The sequence below is a fragment of the Seriola aureovittata genome, chromosome 11 (assembly GCF_021018895.1).
Source record: "Seriola aureovittata isolate HTS-2021-v1 ecotype China chromosome 11, ASM2101889v1, whole genome shotgun sequence".
Lineage (NCBI taxonomy): Eukaryota > Metazoa > Chordata > Actinopteri > Carangiformes > Carangidae > Seriola > Seriola aureovittata.
The window spans coordinates 10,936,364-10,959,205 of record NC_079374.1 but is presented as its reverse complement, the minus strand read 5'-3'; the positions used below and the strand labels follow the sequence as shown (position 1 = coordinate 10,959,205).

Genomic DNA, 22,842 nt, shown 5'->3' with positions numbered 1-22,842 from the left:
ATTATACACTTACAAATGGTGTGTCTTGAACTGCTTACAATATTCTATCTCTTCACATATCATCTTATTATGGTTAAAATTGTGACAAACCTTAGTGACCCCCAGGAAACATTTTTTGACAGACATGAAAATGGGGCATGTAAAAACCAAGTCATACCATTTGTCTAATCATAAAAGCCAAAAACAACTTTGTTTTTTCATGGAGATGCATTTATTTCGTAAACCTGACACATTTGTGCACTTAATCAGAGAAAATTCAATCATGAGTTAAAATAGAAATATAACAACAAACCAACATCATCACATGAACAGATACTGGATTGTCCATCAGATAATATTTGATAACAGAGCAAATGCAACAACACAAATTCTCAAATGATTCAGTAAATTCAGAGAGAATTTTGGGTGATTGACAGGCAGTTTGTTTCATCATTATTAAGAACATATGTCACTGAACATTTAACAGATTTAACAGTTTGCCAAGCCCATTCCTTACAAGTCTGCAAGAACAAAGTGACTAACCACAATAATCTGCATCCATGCAACCATCACATAGCCTCCCCAACACATTTAGACACAAAAACCTTGGTACCGATTTAGAACCAATGGACAACTGCTCCAGGGTTGAGAAAGCCAAAGGTTCTCAGTGCCTGTGTGATAGTTACTGAGATGGTAAGGGCCCCAAGCTGACTCCAGCATCTTTACCTAGTGTTGAGGTTTTGTAGAGGGGACCTGTGTCAAAATGCAGTTTTAATGCCTTTAATATATTATGCTTACATGGTGCATATTTTTTTAAAAGAAAACTGGCTGGTAAACTTTGTGCAAAGTGTATGTGTGTATGTAGGTGGTGGTGGTGGAGGGGACATGTGTGCAGGGAGCTCATAGACTGTATTTGGGGGAGACAGCTCATCATTGCCCCAAGGCCCTCTAGTGGGCTAATCCCGTCCTGTTGTAAATATTTAAAATAGCGTATTCGAAACTGTCTGCCCAGTTATACAGGTCCCACTTATATTTGACTTTAATAGTTTGTAGCAAACCCAAAGAACCTCAAAGACAAAAATCACTTCAGTTCATGAAGAAATGAAGGATAGTGAAAACTGTATGGAGAATGTGGGTAATGAATTTAAATGTGCGACATTTGACTGTGATGTGAAACCATATTGGCTACTATATTAAAACACACAAGTCAATCTGATGGACACGCATGTGTACACAGAAAATATAAATCAAATGCACGGTAAATTAAAGACGACTCTTGCAGAAACCTGAAATGTTTTCATGTAGATCTTAGTTTTAGATTTAACTTTAGTCTTGCCGGTTAGTCTCCGCCCTCCTCAGTGTGTGTAGTTCACCAAATAACTTGCATGATACGTCTCGACTGTGAGTCAATTTTTGGCTGCTTATCCACCACAGTTGAATATACTCCAACATCTTTGAAGGCCTGAACTTTGAAAGGTATGGATACTTTCGGAGGAAGACGTTTGATCTAAAGAAAGTGTTCTAAATTGTGGTCATGTACGGGTCTTGTTTGTCGTGCTTGGACTCTTCCCGCTGTTTTGTAGCTCTCTAGCTAACTAGCTGTTGTTGATTTTTTAGTTAGCTTCGTGGGAAGAGGCCGCCTACCTTCAAGCCAGACAGAAAGCTAAGCTACAGTGACTGCCTTACACGACTGCTTCTGATGCTTTCTCGTTTTCTGGAAATCAGAAATAACCTTACAAAGTTAGTTACACCACTTTAGTGTTAGCCGAGTTGCTAATTGTAAAGGTGCCGCGGCACTGATCATCGTCCAGCCACAAACACACAGTGCGTACACATCCAGAGACGATGAGATCTGCCTTTTAGTTCATACTTCTCTGTTTAGTCGCAGTTTTTGTCTAGCCGAGCGTTGTTTCAGTGTATTGTCGATATCGCAGTCGGTCTGTGTGTAAGTTTTCCTCTAAAACTTGGGGTTGTATTTATCGCGGCTGCTCTCGGAAGTCTTACGGCACTGTAAACCTTAGCCAGGATTTCCGGCTCCTTTCCATTTGCCCTATGCTGTTTTGTTTCCGTTTATTCTATTTCCGTTTTAAAAGTTTTCTACGTGCTGAGTTAAAGTGTGCTTTTATAAACATCTATTTAGGTTATGGGGAGCAACGCGGTTTTAGAATATTTTAACAGCTGTTTAGCACGCGGGGACCGACGGTTGTGTGTCGGGCTGCCTCGCCCCCGTGGTGCATTCGCTTGCAAAATCGTAGCTAACTTGGTTCACTGTGGACCAGCTTCGGCGCAGCGACACGTGTAGCCTGGTGTATAAATCTTAGTTTTGTGCGTTTTCCCAACATGTGTGTGTGATATGTAGTTATGTTTGCTGACTGTTTTTGGTTATTAGTGGCCTACTGGTTGGCCTTTTGACGCCAAAGCCTCGCCCTCGAGTTGGCTAACGTTAGCAGTCGAAACAGTCAGTGAACTGTCCCACACGGCCAATGAGGAGTCGAGGCTGAGAGGCCTTTATACTATTACTATTACCACTTATACTGAACTGGGCTGTTTCATATTTACAGCATGAGCACTTCACTTACTGCCATAAAGTTAAATGCAGAAGCCTAAATTCTATGTATTCTTTTTATTAAATGTCATGAACATCCATTAGCTAAACTTTTAGTTGTTTTAGTTACTAGATAAAAACACTCTTTTTTTGATAACAGAACATTTTGAAGATTTAGGGTATGACAGAAAGTTTGTAAGAAGACTGTATTTTTAATTATAAAAAATCACACATAATAGATAACTATAATCATATAATATATAAATATACACACATATATTTGTGAGGACATGAAGAACATCCAGTTTTCACAAGTGTAGCCATTATAACAAGAATCACAACATACTTTTAGTCAAAGTCAAATAAATGAACAGAAGGAAAACTACATATAAACAGACAAGACAAAGAAGAGCATCCCATACTCTCCCCTCAAACCCCCTTTGATTTATCACAGAGGTGAAACATCAGAAAATAATTTATGAAGTTTGTGTTTATTAACTGTGTTTATGTATATACAGAAGTTTACCTTGAGAGCTAAAAAACTGCAAGAAAAAGATAAAAATTTAGAGAAGATTAACAAGAATGAAGCGGTATCTAACTGATATGATGAATAAATGTGTATTAAAACTATGAGTGACCCTACCTATGTATTTGTTGAATAGAAACTTAAGTCTTTTTAATTTGAAGATTAATTCAGGGAATCTTAGAAATACCACTTAACTTTAAAGCTGTACAGTTAGTTGATTGATCAGTTAGTCCAATACAATTTTGATTCAATCAATTAATAATTTTTTGTCAATTATCAAGAAAAATGCCAAACAATCTCTGGCTCTAGCTTGTCACATATGGAGAGTTGCTGCTTTCCTTTGAAGATTGTTGTTTTGAAGCCACTGTTTATGGTGCTATTTAACAAAAATATCCAAACATTAACATTGTAATTGTTTCTCTCTTTTATATTTTGGTCTTGATAAGTAACTTCACTGGATTGCAGTTAACCATCTCTTTAATTACCGTCCTACAGCTTGGCCCTCTGCATAAAACAGAATGTCTAAAAGTGAGCCAGAAGAGATGATAGAGATCGAGATCGATGAACGGGAGAAACAGGCATGCCTGGAGGAGGGGTAAGTAAGATGGTAATTTGAAGTGCATACTCATAACTCTAACTGCACATTTACAATTCTTTCCCCTCTGTTTTTTTTCCCCCTACAGTGTTGAGGAGCAGACGATCACTGCATCCGATTTGATTCAGCAAGACATCGACATCAATGAGCCAATTGGCAATTTGAAGAAGCTTTTGGAGCCCCGTATCCAAATATCACTGGATGCTTATGAGATCTGCTTGCAGGACATTCAGGTAACAGTGTGCATAACAGAGCCCATTGATATCTCTTTATGATTTTATAGTTTTGTTACTGTTACCTGAAAAAAACAGGGTGTGTACTGCTGGTTTTATAGTCCTTCCTTCAACTGCTAAGTATCCTGAGTTGTCTCTCTCTTGACTTCTGATATCTGTTGTGTTCTTATTTTTAGCTTCACCCTGACCACAGCCTCTTCGACCAGGGAGTAAAGACAGATGGCACAGTGCAGCTCAGCCTGCAGATAATAGCCAAACCAGGTACTGAGCTAACAGAAACCATGACACAATCCATACAGAGCTTTTCTCAGTGGAATGATGTCTTGCTGTTCGTGTCCAAATCTTAATCATTTGTGTTTTTACCCTTACCCAGGTGAGGAGAAGCTGAACATCTTGGAAATAGTGAAGCCGGTAGAAACAGTAGAAGTGGTGATTGATCCAGATGCAGCAGGAGAGGAGGGTGCGCTGGTGGAGGAGGGTCAGCTGATTGCTGTGGAGAGGTCTGGCCTCTCTGATGAGACGTCAGAACAGGTTACACGCTGGGCTGCAGCACTTGAAGGCTACCGCAAAGAGCAGGTCCGGCTGGGAATTCCATATGGTGAGGAGCCCAAAAATGAAACATCTTACTATGGTGGAAAACAATCCTTAACGTGCTGACAAATACATGTGGTTGTTCATACATGAGGATTCTCTCTCTCCCCTCAGACCCCGTGCTGTGGTCGGCTGACCAGGTGATCCACTGGGCCGTGTGGGTGATGAAGGAGTTTAACATTGACGAGATGGAAATAGGCAGCATTCACATCCCAGGTCGAGAGCTCTGCGCTTTCAGCCAAGACGAGTTCCTTCAGAAAGTGCCCAATGGAGAGATACTCTGGAGTCACCTGGAACTCTTACGCAAATGTAAGGAGTTGTAGGTTTAATAACAGTTTGGTTTTTACCAATTTGTACAGAAAGAATCAAGTTTGAGCTTTATACAAAATTCAACTTATCCCTTGTATATATTTCAGATGTGTTGGCCAGCCAGGACCAGTCTGGAGGGGACGCCACAGTCACTATTGATCAACGTAAGTGTTCTAGTGAAATATCTGCCAAAATGTTAAACTTTTATACTTAACAGTATTAAACCCGCATTTGTAAACAATAGCAAATCACAAGTTGCTCGTCTTAGTACATTCTTTTTCTCACCCACCGAGATGCAAAGTGATTTTAAAAATATAATATGTGAGAGAGAAACGATCATTTCCTTGCACATCTACTTACAACACAGTCAAATAAGTATTTATTTCATTAGTCAGACTCAAAACTAACTGACTAACTGATTTTGATAATCGATAAATCATTTTTTTTTTTTTTATCAGTTATTTTTCAAGAAAATATTTCAAACATTATCTAGTTGCAGTTTCTCAAAAAAAAATGTTGTCACATATGATGTGTAACTGAATGTTTTTTGGGTTTTGAATTGTTGATGAGAGCAATTTAAAGAACTCACCTTGGGCTCTTGAAAATTGTGATGAAAATTTTTGACTGTTGTATGACCTGTCATACTAAAGAATTGTGAAAACAATTGGCAGTTTAATCAATAATGAAAATAATATTTAGATGCAGCACTTCTCAAAACATCCACTGTAACTTTTCCGTGTCTGTCTCCAGCTGTGCAGATAATCCCAGCTCAGGTGAGCACACCTACCGCCATAAAGGTACTGAAGCAGAGTCGTGGCCCCAGAACTCCACGTATTTCAGGAGGAGAGGAGCGCAGCTCACCTGGCAACCGCACAGGTAGTACACACTACTGACAAGGACTTTTTATGTCCTTTGTATGTAAGCATGTGTGGCATGTAATTTTTATGACTAATTTGACCGTAAATGCCCTGGTGTTTCTCTGGTGCCAGGTAACAACGGTCAGATCCAACTGTGGCAGTTCCTACTGGAGCTGTTGACAGACAAGGATGCAAGAGACTGCATCTCCTGGGTGGGTGAAGAAGGAGAGTTCAAACTCAACCAGCCTGAACTTGTGGCTCAGAAATGGGGCCAGCGCAAGAACAAGCCTACTATGAACTATGAGAAACTCAGCAGAGCCCTCAGGTTTGCCTCCTGTTTATTTTTTAAAGGGGTATTGTGGCTTAGTATTGCCCTTCAATAATGTTGGTGGACTTGTGAGAGACAAGGTCAATGGCCAAAATCAAAGCAGCAGAGGCCAACATGTCCTGACTTTTACTCCCTTATAAGTCGAGCTCCAAAAATAATGAATCCTACATTTTGTCTTTCAACATACCTGCTTGGTAAACACCCACAGCTTTCAAACTCCAGCTGCAAAAACAGGCTGGTGAAACCCCTGAGAATAGAGGACATTTTACAACTGTGTGACAGGCCGGGTACTACACAAGATGAGGAGTTAACTGATGTTCATGTGTAAAAATTATTGAAATGTTCCTTAAATCTATGTGTGGATGTCAGGATGGCTTGTTGAAATGCGTGTATTAGCTCAGTAGTATTGGAAACATTACCTGACATGTTTAATATTCTCTGGTGGTGATGTTTGACTTTATCTGGGCTTTGCACAGTCTCACTTTCATCTTCTCCTGTAGATATTACTACGACGGGGACATGATCAGCAAGGTGCAGGGCAAGCGCTTTGTCTACAAGTTTGTGTGCGACCTGAGGACTCTGATTGGCTACAGCGCTGCTGAGCTGAACAACCTGGTGACTGAGTGTGAGCAGAAGAAACTGGCTCGCATGCAGATGCACGGCATTGGTCAGCCCATCACTACAGTGACCTTGGCCACGACACTAGACAAGGACAGTTGAAGGAGGCCGCATTACAGCGCTCTCCAGCTGCCACAGGCAAAGTTAACTCTCCACCGCTGACTGGAAATCAAATCAACTTTTTTTCTTTTTTTTGACACAGCTGTGTTCAGCAAGCACAGAAATGCAAGGCTGATGCCCGATCAGTGTGGATTAACAACTTTGTCAATGTCTTTTAGTCCAGTTAGACTGAGGCAGGTAAAACATTTTTTTTCTTAGCTTTTCTTTAACTCTAACCAAGAGAAGTGTGTTGATGACGAGGTGGGGAATGTTTGAGTGATTACTGAGTGATGCTGTTGTGCATGTGACTGAATGCTTGAACGTGTGACTGAAAACCGAGTTATGAGCTTTGTGTAATGTATTCCTTGTCTGTAGTTTAGGATTGTTTCCATTGTATATACCGGTACTTCATGTTTTTGATAGCCACAAGGGCAAGTGTATTTTCATATTTTCCATTTATAGAGCACCTGTTTTGTATTTTATTTAGTGTTTGTTCCCTAAATTGTTGGACCCTTTTTTGTCCACTAGAGGGAATAAAGTGGCAAGCATTTTTCTTAATGTCTGGATCTCAGTCATTTCATCTTTTGAGCTTTTTTAAAAAATATATATATTTAAATCATAGTAAGAGACTCATGACAGCCAACCAGAAAGTAATATGTACATTCAAAATTTTATTCATGGTATAGTGAGTGTAGAAAGCTTTTTCTTACTCTAAGCAAATGGTTCATTTAACTACACACAGAGGAAGGTCACTGAATCAATGAGAGAAAAAAAAGCATCTTTTTTTGTCACTAGCCTTCAAAGACACCCAGAGTGAGCATCAATACAAATTTTAAACATTCACCTGATTAAGAGCTTTAGTTAGTGTTTCTGTACATGTGTGGATATATAATGTGTAGAGGTGATATGTGTCGTATTTCTGTGGTATAAATGCACAATATGCAGGTCACATTCATGTTTACTGGAGGTGGTGTGAATAACTTAATTAAGGGAGAGGAAAATGTGTCTCCATGCTGATGTGAAATGTGGTCGTCCTCCCATTGTTAATGGTGCTTCTTCACCTCTTTGTGAGGACAAGTAAGAAACTTGACAACGTATGTGCAGATAAAGAAATATCCACCACAGGACAAATAGAAGCACTGTACATGTATACACAGGAAATGTAGAAAAATAGAATGTGCATGTGTGAATCGGTGAAGGAATGGAGAAGAGAGAGGACCATCTAGAAAACTGATCTTTGCCGACCAAACAAGTCCCGTTTGTATATCAACTACTCACACACTGAATCCAAAGTGCTGCACTGTACAATATTGCTGACACAGCCAGAAAGAGAGTATAAACATGAGAAATGGGGGTTAGAAAAGAAAGACTGAAGAACACAAACAAGGGGAGAAGACAGAGAGGTGGAGCTTGATAATGAAACTGGGCCTTTGAGAGCTGGATCTCCATCTTCCAAGTATTTGCAATCTAGAGAGACAGTGGAATGATAAATCTGGAATGATAGACTTTCAGAAATTCTAATAAAAACTCAATCTGCAGCAACAGTGTGAATTGGCATCAGGGACTTAACAGCAATAATATTTGGTGATAATAATCAGACTTCCAAAATGACAGAGTGCATAGAACGCAAACAGTAACACGATCGTCTTCCTTTCGGATACTATTACACTTCATATATTACATACAGTATAGAGCATTTTGCCCATGCAGCTAACACAACAGTGAAGCATGGAGATGAGCATAAAGAGCCAGGATTCAGTTAAAGCAAGTCTGAGTGACATCAAAGCAGACCAGATTCTGAATACTCTTTTTCTTCTTCATATCACAAGATCACAAAGAAGACACTACAAATGTACAATCCCGCTAACATATCTAGTAAGAGGACCGCTCCTGAGGACCTCAACATACAGTTAACTGTATCTGTCATCAATATTGCCATGCACTACATAAACTTACAGCTAACCTCTGTCTTAATATATTACACATAAAAAATCAGAAAACAAAACATTCAATGTTTTTCAACTTTTACATATTTTGATTATGTATATTTTTCTGTATTTTTTCTATCCTTTTTTGAAAAACAAACCTGAAACACTTGGGCTTTAATCATATGGAGAGGCGCTCTGAGAGCCCCTCCTCCCATTGCCAGCTCTAAGAGCTGTTATGTCATCAAACACAGCACAGCTGTCATCCTAGAGCAGGGGAGCAGGGATGTGTGGGACAGTTTGAGGAAAATGGAGTGATGAAGGAGCGACCGGGAATTAAACTGCTGGGGGATTACTTCTTTCTGGTTTCAGCTGCGAGCGCAGTACTGCAGTGACTTCATATAAATAGTCAACAGGGTGGAGTATTTTCAGTACAAACACTATGAAGTTTTTGTTCTGAATTGTGCAGTTGGAACAGGATACCCTTGTCTGACCAAATGCAGGTAAATGTAAGATCAAGCGTTGCTCTGTACAATCAAGGGATCAGGGATTAAGAAGGCTTTGTTCCATGTCAGTTTCCTTTGGCCCAAACCCCTCACTGACACACAAACTGGTACAAAGATTTCACTTATCATTTCCTTACTTTCAAACAAGATAAAAATCAGCCTTTGCAGTAATCTTCATACCTTCCCTCCCCCTTCAACATGGTGAGTGGCTGAAGGTGTAGGGGCTGAGGGCAAGGGACCCGAGTGGAACAGACCCTACGAGTGCTGAGAGTGTGGTTGGGATACGCCTGAAGAAAATGTTGATGAGCAGTTTTTTAGTTCTGCATCTGCTCGAAGAATTTGTAGGTGGGATTCTCGTAGCCGTTCTGCTGCATCTTGGCCAGATGACGCTCCTCTGGTGTCACTGCTGCATCCACCTACCAACACAGATAAAACAAAAAGGTCAGTAAAACGAAAACGGTCTTCACTGTAGACAAACGAACACACTGGGAAACACCGCATTCATTCAGCCCTTTTCTTTACCTCAATTACACCGTGATGAATAGAGGTATACTGTTTCTTCCTCAGCATCACCAAGGTAATGACAATGACGGTTGCTATGACAACCCCTCCGACCATAAGCCCAATAATGGCACCTTTATTGGACCCCACATCCTCAGCGAAAAACACCTGCCATTAAAAAACAAAAGATGTTTATGTGCACAAAGCACAGACCACAACAGGGGCAGAACAAATAACATGATTAAGTGTGTTGTGTTGTAATCATTATCATACCAGCTTTTGATGGTAAACTTCATAACCGGCATTTTGCCTATCTTCAGTGTCCATCCGCACTTCTGGCATCTCCTCCGGCTTAAGGGCAGATACTGAAAGGAAAGGAGCGTGCACAGACAAAGTATGTTATAAACACAAATGCATAATGAAAATCAGTGGTGCAATAGCATGTTTTGTCTTACACACAAGGCTACATTTGTATTTGTATTATCTGCAATTGAACAAGATTAACACACAATGGCAGAAAGGGATTTCAAACCTAGAGGTGAGTTATATGGGCAAAATTAATACTGCAGAAATGATCACATACTTATCTTCATATCGATGTTACAATATTTACATATCATTCAAGCTTACATATTAAATAAGCTAAACTGATGTTCAATTGGTCAAATTGTTTTTTACAGTTTTTAGTGGGAAAAATTCTTTCACTTTTCAATATGCTCTAATCATTAAAAGTACCCTGTGGGGTTTTACATGGATGTACATTCAATTTACATGAAGTCAAATCAAGTGCTGGATGTCCCAAAACATCCTCGCATCTTGACTATTGCACTTCACTCAGGGTTACGTCAAAAAAATAATCTCACGCCTTCAGCAAGTACAAAATGTAGCTTCAAGGATTCTACCGAATTTCAAATATACAAGATCATATTGGCCGTGTTCTGCCCTCCCTTCTTTGGTTACCAGTCAGTTTTAAAATTGATTTGAACATTTGACCAATCAAATTTAAATTACTTCATGGTTCAGCGCACAGTTATTTTGCCTAATCACTGCTCCTCTCTGAGCCAGAGCCTCAGACCGTCAGGCAGGTCTCCTCTGGTCTCTGGCTCTTGTTCCCAATATGCTTTGTCTTTTCTATTTGATTTCACCTTTTTTATCTTAATTTTATTATATAAATATATATATATATATATATATATTTCTGTACTTCTGTACCACTTTTAGTGGTCTGATTCTACTTCATGTTATTGTTCTGAATTCCTTTATCTGGATATATATTATATGTATATTATATTATTTGTTTTTGAAAAGTAAATAAATAATGTTTATTATTATCATTATTATTATTATTATGAAATGGGTCCCTGTTTTATTTGTGCCATGTGTGAGCATGTGCATGCTATTCCATGTTTTGGTGGCAGTAATGTGCAAAGATGAACCAAGAAAGGCAGTGAAGAAGAAGAAGAGTGCTAGCAACCAAACATGGACGTAAACAATGTAACATTTAAAATTGCCTTTACAAATGTTTTAAGAAGGAAGATAATTAATTCGACATTAGTTAAACCTAAAAGATTAACACACACAGCATGTAGTCTAGTAAGAAATACTGAATACTATAAACATAACCTTTCTTATTTACAAAAATACTCTCATACTGTGACAGATTTGGGTAAATATTTAACTTGTGGTCTCTGTGTGAGAATCATATTATTAAATGATTATATGCAGACAGGATCAAAGGTAATATTGATGAATCACCTAGTCAGACCTAGTCACCTAAACACACACTCACCAGGTCGTGTGGGCAGTCCTCTATCTGGAATTGGACGAGCATCAACAGGCTCAACTGCAAACAAAGTTACAATGAAAACAGAAAAGAGGATTAAAAAGTCAAATTGTGTATTATCTCATCAATGACACAGCTTCTCAAATTATATCCCATTACAACTCTAGATTTTGTTAAGATGTATCAAATTGCTGCTGGCACACATTATCTAAAGAGTGTTTATACTCAGTCATTTATAGGGTGAATGTCTCATTCTGTAACATAACAATAAGTCTCTGTGTATTCTAATCAATGGTGTGTATTGTGTGTGTGTGTGTGTTACCGTGGTTCTCTGTGTTGGGCTGGTTGAAGCTCTCAGGGTGGATGAAGCCAAATCCGTCCAGGCCAGGGTCCATAGGAGCAGAGCTGTAGGCCTGATCCGGCATCAGAGCATCGTTACCGTAACTCACCCTGCCATCCACCTGCAAACACAGAGGAGCATTCATCTGGAGGTCAGGGACGCTTTCTTTGAAAATGTCATCCAATCCTAATGATTATCTGTTAGAAATTAGAGAGTCACACATCACCCATAGTACTTCAACTTGCAGATGTATTATGGCTAAAACAGTAAAAATGAACTGTGAGCTCATTTTTCTTATCCTTCAGATACAGTATCCCCCTGGGATCTGTTTGATTTTCTCTACTGCAAACTCATTGTGCCTCTGCCTTTGTGGTATTTCTTACTGTGCTCTTTATGCATTTAATCCACTGTGTCTGCATCTAAGCTTCTCTGTGCAGCACTTTGTTGACTTCTGTCATTCTGAGGAGCAGAGGTGATTCTATTTATACATGTGAGAGAGAGCGTGCAGTTTATACAGGGCCCACTCCATGCATATGTGAGCGGGTGCAGCTCGACTCACCCGCCCATCGCTCTGCAGGGAAGAGACTTGCTGAGACAGCTCCGACTGAACTCGCTGCACTATAACCGCTAAGAAGAAAAAGGAGAAAGTGAGTGAGAAAGAGAAAGAGAGACATTGTGATAATAATAGTGGGAGTGAGATGAATTATTTTAAAAATTGCATATGAAGTCAAGTGAAGTCCATACAGTGTCCTGATTACTGAAGAAATATTGTAAAGATGCTGCGCTTTCAGCACGCCATTCATCACCGGACTTCAGACACGCTGTAAAACTAATTTTCATCCTCACTCAGCATTACAGGAGGTTACAGGGTTATTTAATTAGTGCAGTCTGTAAACTCCCACAGCACATTTAAGGTGGTTTAATTAGACTCCCTTTCCTAATAATGAGCAGATTGAGATTGATTTGAGACAGCTGCACTAGATTACAACATGTTTACTGCCTGTGAAAGCAGATTTTAAAGCTGCTTAATCTAAACTTAAATTAACAGTGTGACACTTTGCTTATTCGCTTTCTTGCTGAGAGGTTGAGAAAAAGATATATGATATAAGATAAAATAAACCCACTCTTCCCAGTCAAGAAGTAGTTTGGCACAACCCCCCCCGCAAAACCACAACTTGTCATTAAAAAAAAAGCAGTCATTCACACATTAACAATTAAGTTTGAAGCCACCACTTACCAACTTGGTTCTGGATCTCATTAGCCACACTGGGCACTTTATAGAGCAGACCCAATGACTGATTCATCCTCTCATCTATCACACGTAGGTGGGTCAAAACCTAAAAGTAAGAAGAAGAATGAGGGAATGGTGAATAAGTTCCAGTATAAACACAAAAAAGGTTAAAAATGTTTCTATTCCAAGTCACAAAACATATGTGAAAATCAATCATCATATTAAAATATATCACTCAATTATAGCCGATTTTACAAGCATTTAAAATCTTTTCATTCCAGTAAAGGTTTAGTGCAGCTCCAGGTTTTTACATGTGTGTGAGGTAGAGTACCTGAGGTCGGATCTGTGCAGCCTTCTTGGGATCGACTGTGCGGACATGCTCGTAATGTTTCAGAGTGTGCTGCCTGTCCTTCTCCTCTGCACGGACATACTTCTTCAGCAGACTCAACACCTGACGGGGCTGGTGGTGACAGTGTTGCGGGCGTTAGTGGGGTTATTACATTTAGGGACGCCTTATAAAAACAAATGATGTGCTATTTTCATTTTACATACACTTATTTATATTCACTGCCAGTTACAACAGCAGAGTAGTGTTGAATATTACTGATTAAAAGCTTTTGTGATTTGCCTAAACTCTACCATTAAATGAACTCAGCTAAACTCAGTCAGCTAAGGTTAAAAAAACTACAAACCTACACCTTCATTAACGACTTGCGCCTGGCTAACGAAGTGAATTTGTTCTAATGTTGTTTGGAAGACAATGGGAAAGTCCTGACACCATCCCCCGTGAGTCCATCTACCAGCTCCTGCTCAACAGCTTCACCTCCCCCACCACAACAGCAGCCTTGGCGATTCCACAACTACTCACCTCAGAGACCCCCTCCTCCTCTGAAACAGTAACAACTATCTCCATCAGGGTTTTCAAGAAAAAGAACCCCCACTCTGTCTCTCCATCTCTCCACCCTGAAGCACTGTGCTCATCAGCTGAGTCCCCTATTCACAGACATCTTTAGTACCTCACGAGACATGCCATGTGCCAGCCTACTTCCAATCATCCACCATCATCCCCGTCCCCAAAAACAAGGACCACAGGACTTATTGACTATAGACCCACCACCCTGACCTTGGTGGTCATTTGAGTGACTTGTGCAATCCCACCTCAAAGGCTAGACCGCCTGCAGATAGCCTCAAGAGTTTTAACAGATCTGTAGACGATGCTGCTAACATGGCTCTCTCCTTCAGCACCTGTACTGCTCAGGAACCTATGCCTTGTTTGTAGACTTCAGTTCTGCCTTCAATACTATAATCCAAGCTCTGCTGCAGGACAAGCTCACTGACTTCCTGTCTCTGACTCCCAGATCATCAGCAACAAATCAACCCAAGGCTGCATCCTCTCTCCTCCGCTCTTCTCCCTGTACACCAACAGCTGCACCTCCAGTTATCAGTCTGTAAAGTTTACAAACAACACCGCCCTCATTGGAGTCATCTCTGGCGGGGATGAGACTGCATATAGATGAGAGATTGACCATCTGGTCATCTTGTGCAAGTAGAACAACTTGGAACTTAATACTCTAAAGACAGCAGAGATGGTTGTGGACTTAAGGAAGAGCCTAGAATTACAATCTGCCAAAGACAAAGATGGTGCACTTCTACAAAGCCATCATTGAGTCTATCCTGACCTCCTTCGTCACCATCTGGTACACTGCTGCCACTGCAAAGGACAAGGCCAGACTGCAGCTTATCATTCACTTTACCGAGTAGATGATTGGCTGCAATCTTCTGTCCCTCCTATCGTTCTACTTACTGTGTTTATTGTTCTGCACCAAAACATTAAAGCAAATTCCTCATATGTGAAAACCTACTTAGCAATAAACTCTGATTCTGAACAGCCTGTTATTCTGTTTATTAAAAAGTGCAAATGTGTGTTTGTAGATATGTCTAAGCATGTGTGTGTACCCGTGGAGGGTTGGCCTGTAGGGCACTGAGATAATTTTCGAGGGTCAGGCGTCGTCGGCTGTTGAGCAGAGCCTCCACCCGAGCCATGTGGGTCTCCACCAGCTGCTGCCTCTCTCCTGCTGCCTCCTGCTCCAGAGCCTCCACCTTCTCCTGGAAGTGCTGCATTGCATAGATAGTACACAGATGACAATGACCACAATTACCACTTCTTCTTGCAATCTGATTATGAATACCTTATCACTTAGTACATGTCAAATATATGTTCATCTATATCTAAATGTTATCTCTTCCTACATATTTTTAATGACTCATCTAGAACCTAGGGACATATACATGAATGTATCTAATTAAATGTGATAAAATACCCAGTTACCCAGATAAAAACCAGTTGATGGTTAGCGTGTTGGTCATAGTAGCTAGTAGAGCAATAAGTTGGCAATTCAGTTCTGATTTGAAGATATGGTCATGTTTCACTGTAACTTCCAAATCCTTTCATTAAAAACACATCTGACATTTACAAATGATGGTTTTTAACATGCACAATAACAGCAGAAGTTGTGGTGTGTGTCCTACCTGGATGACGGCTTTCTTGTCAGCACGAGGAAGGTTCTTGGCCTGTCTCTCAGCCTCCTCCCACTCCCTCATGACCTGGACATAAAGCGTGTCATGTCAGGGACAAAAGCAACCATGTCATACTGACAAATTCAGGCTTTGTAATGTCAGATCAGACATCTGGTCACCCACCGGAAGTGTTTCGTATGTAAATGTTAACCCAGACACACTCACACCATACCTGGGACATCTTTTCACGGTGTTTGGCCTCCAGGCTTTCCTTGGCCTTCTGAAAATCAGTGTGTTCATTGTCATCACCAGGCGATTCAAGGTACCGATCCACAGCGTCCGGAGGACTGGGAGCCATGGTAGGTACTGCGAGGTAACAAAGAGCAAGTGGTCACATGCAGGGCAGGGGTGAGAACAGTATGTGGTGCAGAGTGATAACAATACAAGGAAAAAGGATGCATCAAAGGCAGGAAAAACACTGATCCCAGGCGTCTGAAACAAACAATGCATTTCACAGAGTGCAACATTACACAAGGTTTCAGTTCAAGACACATACACAACAGTTATAACAGAAATTTAAAAGACAGTAAGAACTGCTATAGGTTTAAACGTGTTAATAACATACAATAGGTTAAGTAATACATGGTTTAAGATTGACATGGATTATCAGGGGACAAAGGGTGATGAGTTTCCCACTGTATGTGTGTTTATATGTCCATCTGTGTCTTTGTTTAATGTGGGAGCCTGGAGATAAGATGAAAAGTGCAGAGTCAGGATCAGGGCAAACACGGCACCACTGAGGAGTGTGGTGCTTCTCTGGGTGGAAACAGCAAATCAACCCATTAACCTTTAACAACACTCTCACCCTGTTCACACACATATACACACACACCATGGCTATCAACACACTCAGCTCGTTAGGAGGTTGATGACTATAGACCCACAACTGCCAGGTCATACTACTACACAGCTGCAGCGGCAGACACAAGACCTTACATCTGCATATTACAGTGGAAGGCATGCAAACACATGTGTATAGAAATACATGCAGACACACGCTGATATTTAAGGTTCAGTATTGACGCTGCCTTGTCCACATGCTGTAAGAAGTATCAGTTAGTGTTACTGGTAAGAAAATGACGAAAAGAGTAATTAAAGGATATGGAAGGGAATGATTGCTTTATGTGAAAGTGAAGGACAGAGCATCATGGCTGCTTTCCAACAGGGACATTCACTTGATCCGCTTGCCCTCTTTTTTGGCCTTTTCATTTTCTTTCACTACATTGATCATCCATCATCAAACTAACTAATGACCCCACTAATGTGAAATGACTGGTCTTGAAGAGAACCAATGTTTGAGTAATATCCACTAAAGTGTGTCCAGCTGCTTTAGTGAATAATATCTTAGTCCTTTTTGAAAATTAAAGGAATGGATCAACATTTTGCGAGTGCACTTATTCCTTAATCTGCCTAAAGTTAGAAGAGAAGATTGATCTTCCTTTTAGCAGCTGATTAGCTTAGCACAAAGGATGGAAGGAGTCAGGCTAACTGTCTCGGACTATTACTTTTCTTCATATTTATCACAAATTCTAGGACGTCTTCTTGAGTTTCTGTAAAAGGTACACACAAATATATAACATATATAAACATAATATGTTATTCCAGGGAGATGGGTGATTTCATGGCACTCATGTTTTTTCTTCTCACTATTTTTCCTTTTCCAATCTAAGATAATGAGAAAATAATCATGTAATGCTCAAGACAAGACTAAATGAAAAGCAACCAATTCCACTTGTCAGTGTTCTGATTGGTTAAGAGCCATCAGACACTCAGGACAGGGAGAAACAGATAAAGCGAATGAGACACAGAGACAATCTGCAGCAGCCTGAGGACAGGAATCAGGCTCAGGGTGTCGACACTTCAGGGCTTAGACGGCTCTGGCCCTGGGACTTACACGAGCTGCTGCAGACAGCTAGGCAGTACTCCTCCGACTCAAAGTTATTCCTGTTGCCCCCACAGCCCCCAAACAAGAAGGGAGCACAGCGGCCCTTCTCAGGCACGAAGTACCAGCGCTCCAGCATGGCACGACACGGGCCTGATTCAGCACGAGCCCAACAAACGGCTGAGATATGTGCACACAGGCAAATTAAAATGAATGAAAATGTGAGCTTCTGAATTTCATGGAAAACATAAAAGTATCACTTGTTATGTAATCAACAAACAACACATTACAAAAAAACAACCACTGATTAAACACATGTAAACAAATGGTGCATGTTCACTTGATTTCTTACCTCGCACAACTTCTTCAACTGATTCAGTGGTAGTGGTGGTAGTGGTCGTCATGGCAATGTTAGCATTGCGCTCATCGCTATCCCGTTCATCGATCATGTCATCATCTTCATCTTCCTCATCCTCCTCATCATCTTCATTGCCATCTCCATTCTCATCCCTTTCAAAGGTTTCCGCCTGTTCATCCTCATTTTCATCATCCTCTGTGGTGGCAGGCTCTGTGTCTGATGGACGTGACATGCTGCGAAGAGAGTGGCCCGTTCAGTATTTATATCAACAAGTGTGTGTTGGTGTGTGTGTATGTGTGTCTGGTGATGAAGGTCAGTGAGTAATGACACCTGTTATCGGAATATTCTGTCTCGGCTCCGCCCCACCAGACGTCTGACTCCTCCCCTTCTAGCTCTGTGCTGTCTGACTCTCGTTCTGCCTCCGCCGGACAGCACACAAACTCCACTCCCCGGAAACGGTCGATGCCACATGGCAACAGCATCCCATAGTCATGGAGATTCATGGTGCGGTCTCCGCAGGACTAATGTTAATAACAGACATTAATCATGGCTTCCTACAGCGCTTCAATGGCTAACATATGAACATCCAAAATGAAACGACACAACGTTCATCAACTTAGTCATACTGTAGCTTTCATGCCCAGATTATTTATTAAAATAGAGGGTTAAAAAAAATCAATCAATATTTGACAGACAACTGTCTCTGAGGGTGACCCGTCAGAACAAAGTCAGAACAGAGTGGCTGAGTAGGTTGATAACAAATACAAGTGGGGGGTGTGGGTGTGTGGGTGTGTGTGTGTGTGTGTGTGTGTGTGTGTGTGTGTGTGTGTTCTGAGTCATTCACTAAGAACACTAGATAGAAAAAGGAAGAACTAGAACAAAAAAGTCATCAGTAGATATCATGATACTGGGAGCATGATATACAATATAAAGTTAATATCGTGAGATGACTATGATGCTATCTTGTTGTTTCTTCTCACCTCTTTGGCAACAGTGTGCCAGTGCAGGTGGCTCTCACACTGGTCCATACGTTCCTGGTGCAGGAACTTACACTTGTCCGGAACGAGCAGGGCATCACTCACAAATTCCCCAACTGCAACATGAATATGTCTTTGTTCGTTACAAGTAGCTTGGATGTCCATTCACACATGCAATCATACACACACAGGCCCAGTCACATACACTTGTATGAGTAAAACTGCTTACCCAGGCAGCGGTACGGCACCACGATGTGTGTATGACTGCGGTACTGCTTGCGGCCTTTCTTGGTCCAGTTCTGAATGCTGACAGGCTGGTTGGCCTCCACAACATTTGTGATCTGCAACTCTGGGTACACCTGGAGAACAGTGAGAGATTTTTGTCTTCTTTCTTACTGCATTACTTGTCTTCCTGTTCTGTTTGCTTGCTGTATCTCTCTCTGTTCCTATCTCGTTCTCTGTCTCTGCACTGCTGTCTCAGATTAAATACCTCTTGGCAGTACTGCAGGATGCCCTCTTTGGTGCCAATGCAGCCCTTGGTGCCAGAGGGGTCAGACTCCCATTTGCCACTCTGCACGTTGATGTGCATGTTGAGCTTTCCACAGAACATTGCCACCTGGGGCTCGGTTAGCAAACCCACGGAGTCATCAGCAGGCACCTGGGGAGACAAGGAGAAAGAGGACAATAAATGAAGATTGTATAATTTAACCACAAATATTTCCTGAAGCAGCTTATGTATATTTAGTCTTTCTCAGTTTATTGTAGTTCATTTCACATACAACCCTGCATATATAATTCTCTCTACAAAGTACTGGAACCAGTGAGTCATAAGGATAAAGGGCTCTTTTAAATGACTCCATGATACCACTGTGCATGTAAGTTATTATATAAATGAATAAATAAAATCACTAAAGGTTTAAGCCTAAGCAAGGGAAGATACTCAATTCCATCCCTTTGAGCCAATAAGCCAGAGAGCTAAGTATTGCAACTGCAGGGCAGCACATGTGCGCTTTGTTAGCTTTTCTTATGAGGATTTATTCATTTATTTTATTAGAGAGCAATTGCAAGTGCAATGAGAGTGTAAGGAAGTCAATATAGCCTATTATGGCAAAGAGTAGAAAAGCTTGCATTGAACCACAGATATCAAAATTCAGCTGCGAGTGACTATGGTGTGCAAACCTCCTCTTCTTTCAAATGATCCGGCTTTTGCCTTCTAGTTTCCAATCGGAGATACAGTACATGTCTGCACTTAATGTATTTCCTTCCTTGGGGTTTGGGGAAACAAGTTTCAATGTGTTTTGCATTTTAAGCCCTCTATTTTTTCTGGTAGACATCAGAAAAGACTGATGCTGACTGTTTCCAACTTGATGCTATATTTGCCTGTGAAGAACTGCATATTAGCCTCTTGTGAGTCAGGGTGGGATAGCACATTGTTCCTTGCTGCTGAAACCACTATTTTCACACATTATCAGCCCATTGCATAATGTTACCCATTCATTCATTAAAATGTGCAATTCCATTTTTTATTTTAGAGCCTTGGCACATCCATCTTGATAAGTCTGTTTCAGTCTTTCAACAGCAAAAAAGAAACAAACTGCAGAAGTAAGCAGTGGGTGCATGAACCAACACAAATGTGCATTACAGGCTACAGAAAATAAAAGAAAATGTGGTTTAAAGAATATGTGATAAGGTCACAACTCAGAATGGTACTACCACACCAGCACTGAACCACATAAATCTTCAAATTGGTCAATATGAAGCTGTTCATCTCATATATCACTGGTTTACGCACTCTGAGAAATGTTCCTGTAGAAAAACCTACAAGGGATAGCTATATCAAGCCATGTGTTATCAATATATTGCTCTTATGCCGAGATAACCAGTCTGACCTGGCCTAACATTAAATAAAATGCTCAAAAACTCCCTTGTGACAGAAGGGGAGTGTGACAACAAGTCTTAACAGTGCACATTGTTATCACATCTATGTATAGGTGCTGCAGGGCCTGTGTGCGACTCTTTCTGTCATGACCCAGCCTGCAGCATCAAAAGACATGCAGCACAGAAATGGCATACAATGCAAAAACAATAGGTGTATTTAACTGGATTACATGGGTAGGCTCTAAAACAAATCTCTCCAAATTTATCCTAATCTCAAATACCACACAAATATTACAGCAGAGGTTTAAACTATATGTCAGAACATCTAGCTACAGCTCTACTATAACATAACAGGAGCTGTACAGTAAAACCATAGCAGACAAAAACAGCTACAGTATCTCAGGACAGAAACAGGTAAGGCACGTACGGTGACAGTCAATAAGAAAAGCCCTTGAATGCTACATCAAAAAGTGTGTCCCACACAATTCGTGTTGCAGAGACATTTTTCACTGCAGCACACAGAGGTTTGAGAAGCTATAATAGGTATGTTTGTATATTGGGTCTGCACTTTAGAAAAATTCTCCCTAAACAACTTGCATCCCTTAATTTACCATGGTTATGAAAAAAACTACAGTACGCATCTAATGATAACCACATTGCAATGCAGGCCCTGTTCATCCTATTACCAGCTAGTCCTGAGCAGTGTATATCTCTATGGTCCAGCACAGCACAGCACAAGACAGAAGCAGAAGCAAGCTGCAGGCGCCATCTTGCTTATGTCAAACTAAAAACGCTGCATCCTTTTTCCATTTTCCTCAGCAATATCACCACCCTGCAGCTGCAACGCTGCTGGACTTAGTGAGTTAGGTCGACGCAGCAGCACCGAATAACACACTCCACTTTAGCACTGAAGTCCTGTGTCGGTATCAGAGGGTATTGTTTATTCACATCAAGGCTGAAGTGTCTGCGTTGTATTTGTTACGTATAGCTGGTGTATTAAAGGATTTGTTTGAACCGTCAACATTTTTAACAGGACTAACTGAGTGACGTGTTAGCACGGTTGCCATGCCAATCCGAGTCATTTTCCTGAAAAAGCTAACAAACGTTAGCTTTCTAAACCATATTCACTGCTGTAAGTTAGGTGATTTAACTTAGCTATCTACCAAGCCATAAAGGATAATAATTACTTACCACAATAGTATAGTATTATAAGAGGCCTGCGTTAAAAAAAAACAACACTAAGACAAACAAAAACATGTCTAACATGGCAGGGCCAAGCTGTCAATCACTGACATCTAACGGTAGGCCCTGGTAGCTTTGGTTTGCTAATTCTACGCAGTAAATATGTGTACGCTGTAAGCCTCACATATCTTTGAACTCGTAAAACAAGATGTGAAGAACTGTCAGGGAAAATTAATACACTGGATCGAACGGAGTGTGGGCCTCGGATAAACCATGTAATAATGTTATCTTTGGCAGAACCACGGTTGTAATGTTACACAGCATTCATTTTATCACTGCGACGTTATATCCTACGCAATAGCATCAGTTACGTTTACATTTTAAACCGCTATCTTGGACCGTCATTGTCCGTTTAACACAGGGGTTGTGGTCCGCCTGCTGCCCAGTCTGACTACAGGCCCGCCGCAGATGAGCAGAGCCAGGGAACGGCTCGCCAATACTCCGTTGTACTCACCTCGGATGAAAGCGTCAAGGTCGCCACCAGTAACAGCAGAAACGCCGTGTGCTCTCCCATGCCGTCCTCCCGGTGTCCAGCACCCCCGTTATGTTCACGATTTTTCCGTTAATAAATAAAAAAAAAATACAAATTATATGTGTTAAAGCAGGTGGTTATGTGCGTCGACACCGCGGAGGCTGAAGTGTTCCAATCCCGATCCCGCTGCTCCTCCCTCCCAGTGTAGCTCCTGACGGTGACGGCGAGAGGCTGGAGGGATGCATAAGGGCGGGGGAGCGCGTCTGACCGTGTGTGAATCTATATGGGCTTGTTTTGCCATATTCGTGGGGTAGAGCCCTCTACACTTGTGGGATCCGACATCGTTGTGGGGACCAAAATGCTGGACTTGGTTCTAGGGCTGGGGGCAGAATTCGCCCAGGGTCAGTAGGAGGCATTCGGTTGTCTAAGGTTAGGGTAGGGGGCTAGGGAATGTATAATGTCTTGTGGTCCCCACGAGTAAGACATGACA

The 22,842-nt window shown here is 41.1% G+C and overlaps 2 protein-coding genes across 4 annotated transcripts; one reads left to right on the top strand and one right to left on the bottom strand.

Annotated features, from left to right (window-relative positions):
- Window positions 1-210: 210 nt before the first annotated feature.
- On the top strand, window positions 211-7,233 carry gabpa (GA binding protein transcription factor subunit alpha). Of its 2 annotated transcripts, none has more exons than XM_056388433.1 (10): window positions 211-1,455; window positions 3,546-3,645; window positions 3,734-3,878; window positions 4,055-4,139; window positions 4,252-4,476; window positions 4,584-4,778; window positions 4,886-4,942; window positions 5,529-5,654; window positions 5,768-5,960; window positions 6,464-7,233. In XM_056388433.1, the coding sequence occupies exons 2-10, from the start codon at window positions 3,569-3,571 to the stop codon at window positions 6,681-6,683; spliced, it is 1,323 nt and encodes a 440-aa protein (XP_056244408.1). In that variant the 5' UTR covers window positions 211-1,455; window positions 3,546-3,568; the 3' UTR covers window positions 6,684-7,233. The 2 variants fall into 2 exon arrangements, with proteins under 2 accessions (XP_056244408.1, XP_056244409.1); XM_056388434.1 differs by lacking the exon at window positions 211-1,455 and adding an exon at window positions 2,069-2,980.
- A 98-nt stretch (window positions 7,234-7,331) lies between these two features.
- LOC130177026 (amyloid-beta A4 protein-like) lies at window positions 7,332-22,574 on the bottom strand. Of its 2 annotated transcripts, XM_056388431.1 has the most exons (18): window positions 22,335-22,574; window positions 19,251-19,418; window positions 18,990-19,119; window positions 18,764-18,876; window positions 18,114-18,304; window positions 17,778-18,016; window positions 17,438-17,605; window positions 15,716-15,849; window positions 15,496-15,570; window positions 14,923-15,081; window positions 13,298-13,426; window positions 12,973-13,072; window positions 12,295-12,362; window positions 11,718-11,856; window positions 11,402-11,455; window positions 9,886-9,977; window positions 9,634-9,780; window positions 7,332-9,527 (listed from the first exon to the last, which is right to left on the bottom strand). In XM_056388431.1, exons 1-18 carry the CDS (start codon window positions 22,392-22,394, stop codon window positions 9,426-9,428), a joined length of 2,268 nt encoding a protein of 755 aa, XP_056244406.1. In that variant the 5' UTR covers window positions 22,395-22,574; the 3' UTR covers window positions 7,332-9,425. The 2 variants fall into 2 exon arrangements, with proteins under 2 accessions (XP_056244406.1, XP_056244407.1); XM_056388432.1 differs by lacking the exon at window positions 17,438-17,605 and having other exon boundaries at window positions 22,335-22,572.
- Between the last annotated feature and the right edge of the window lie 268 nt (window positions 22,575-22,842).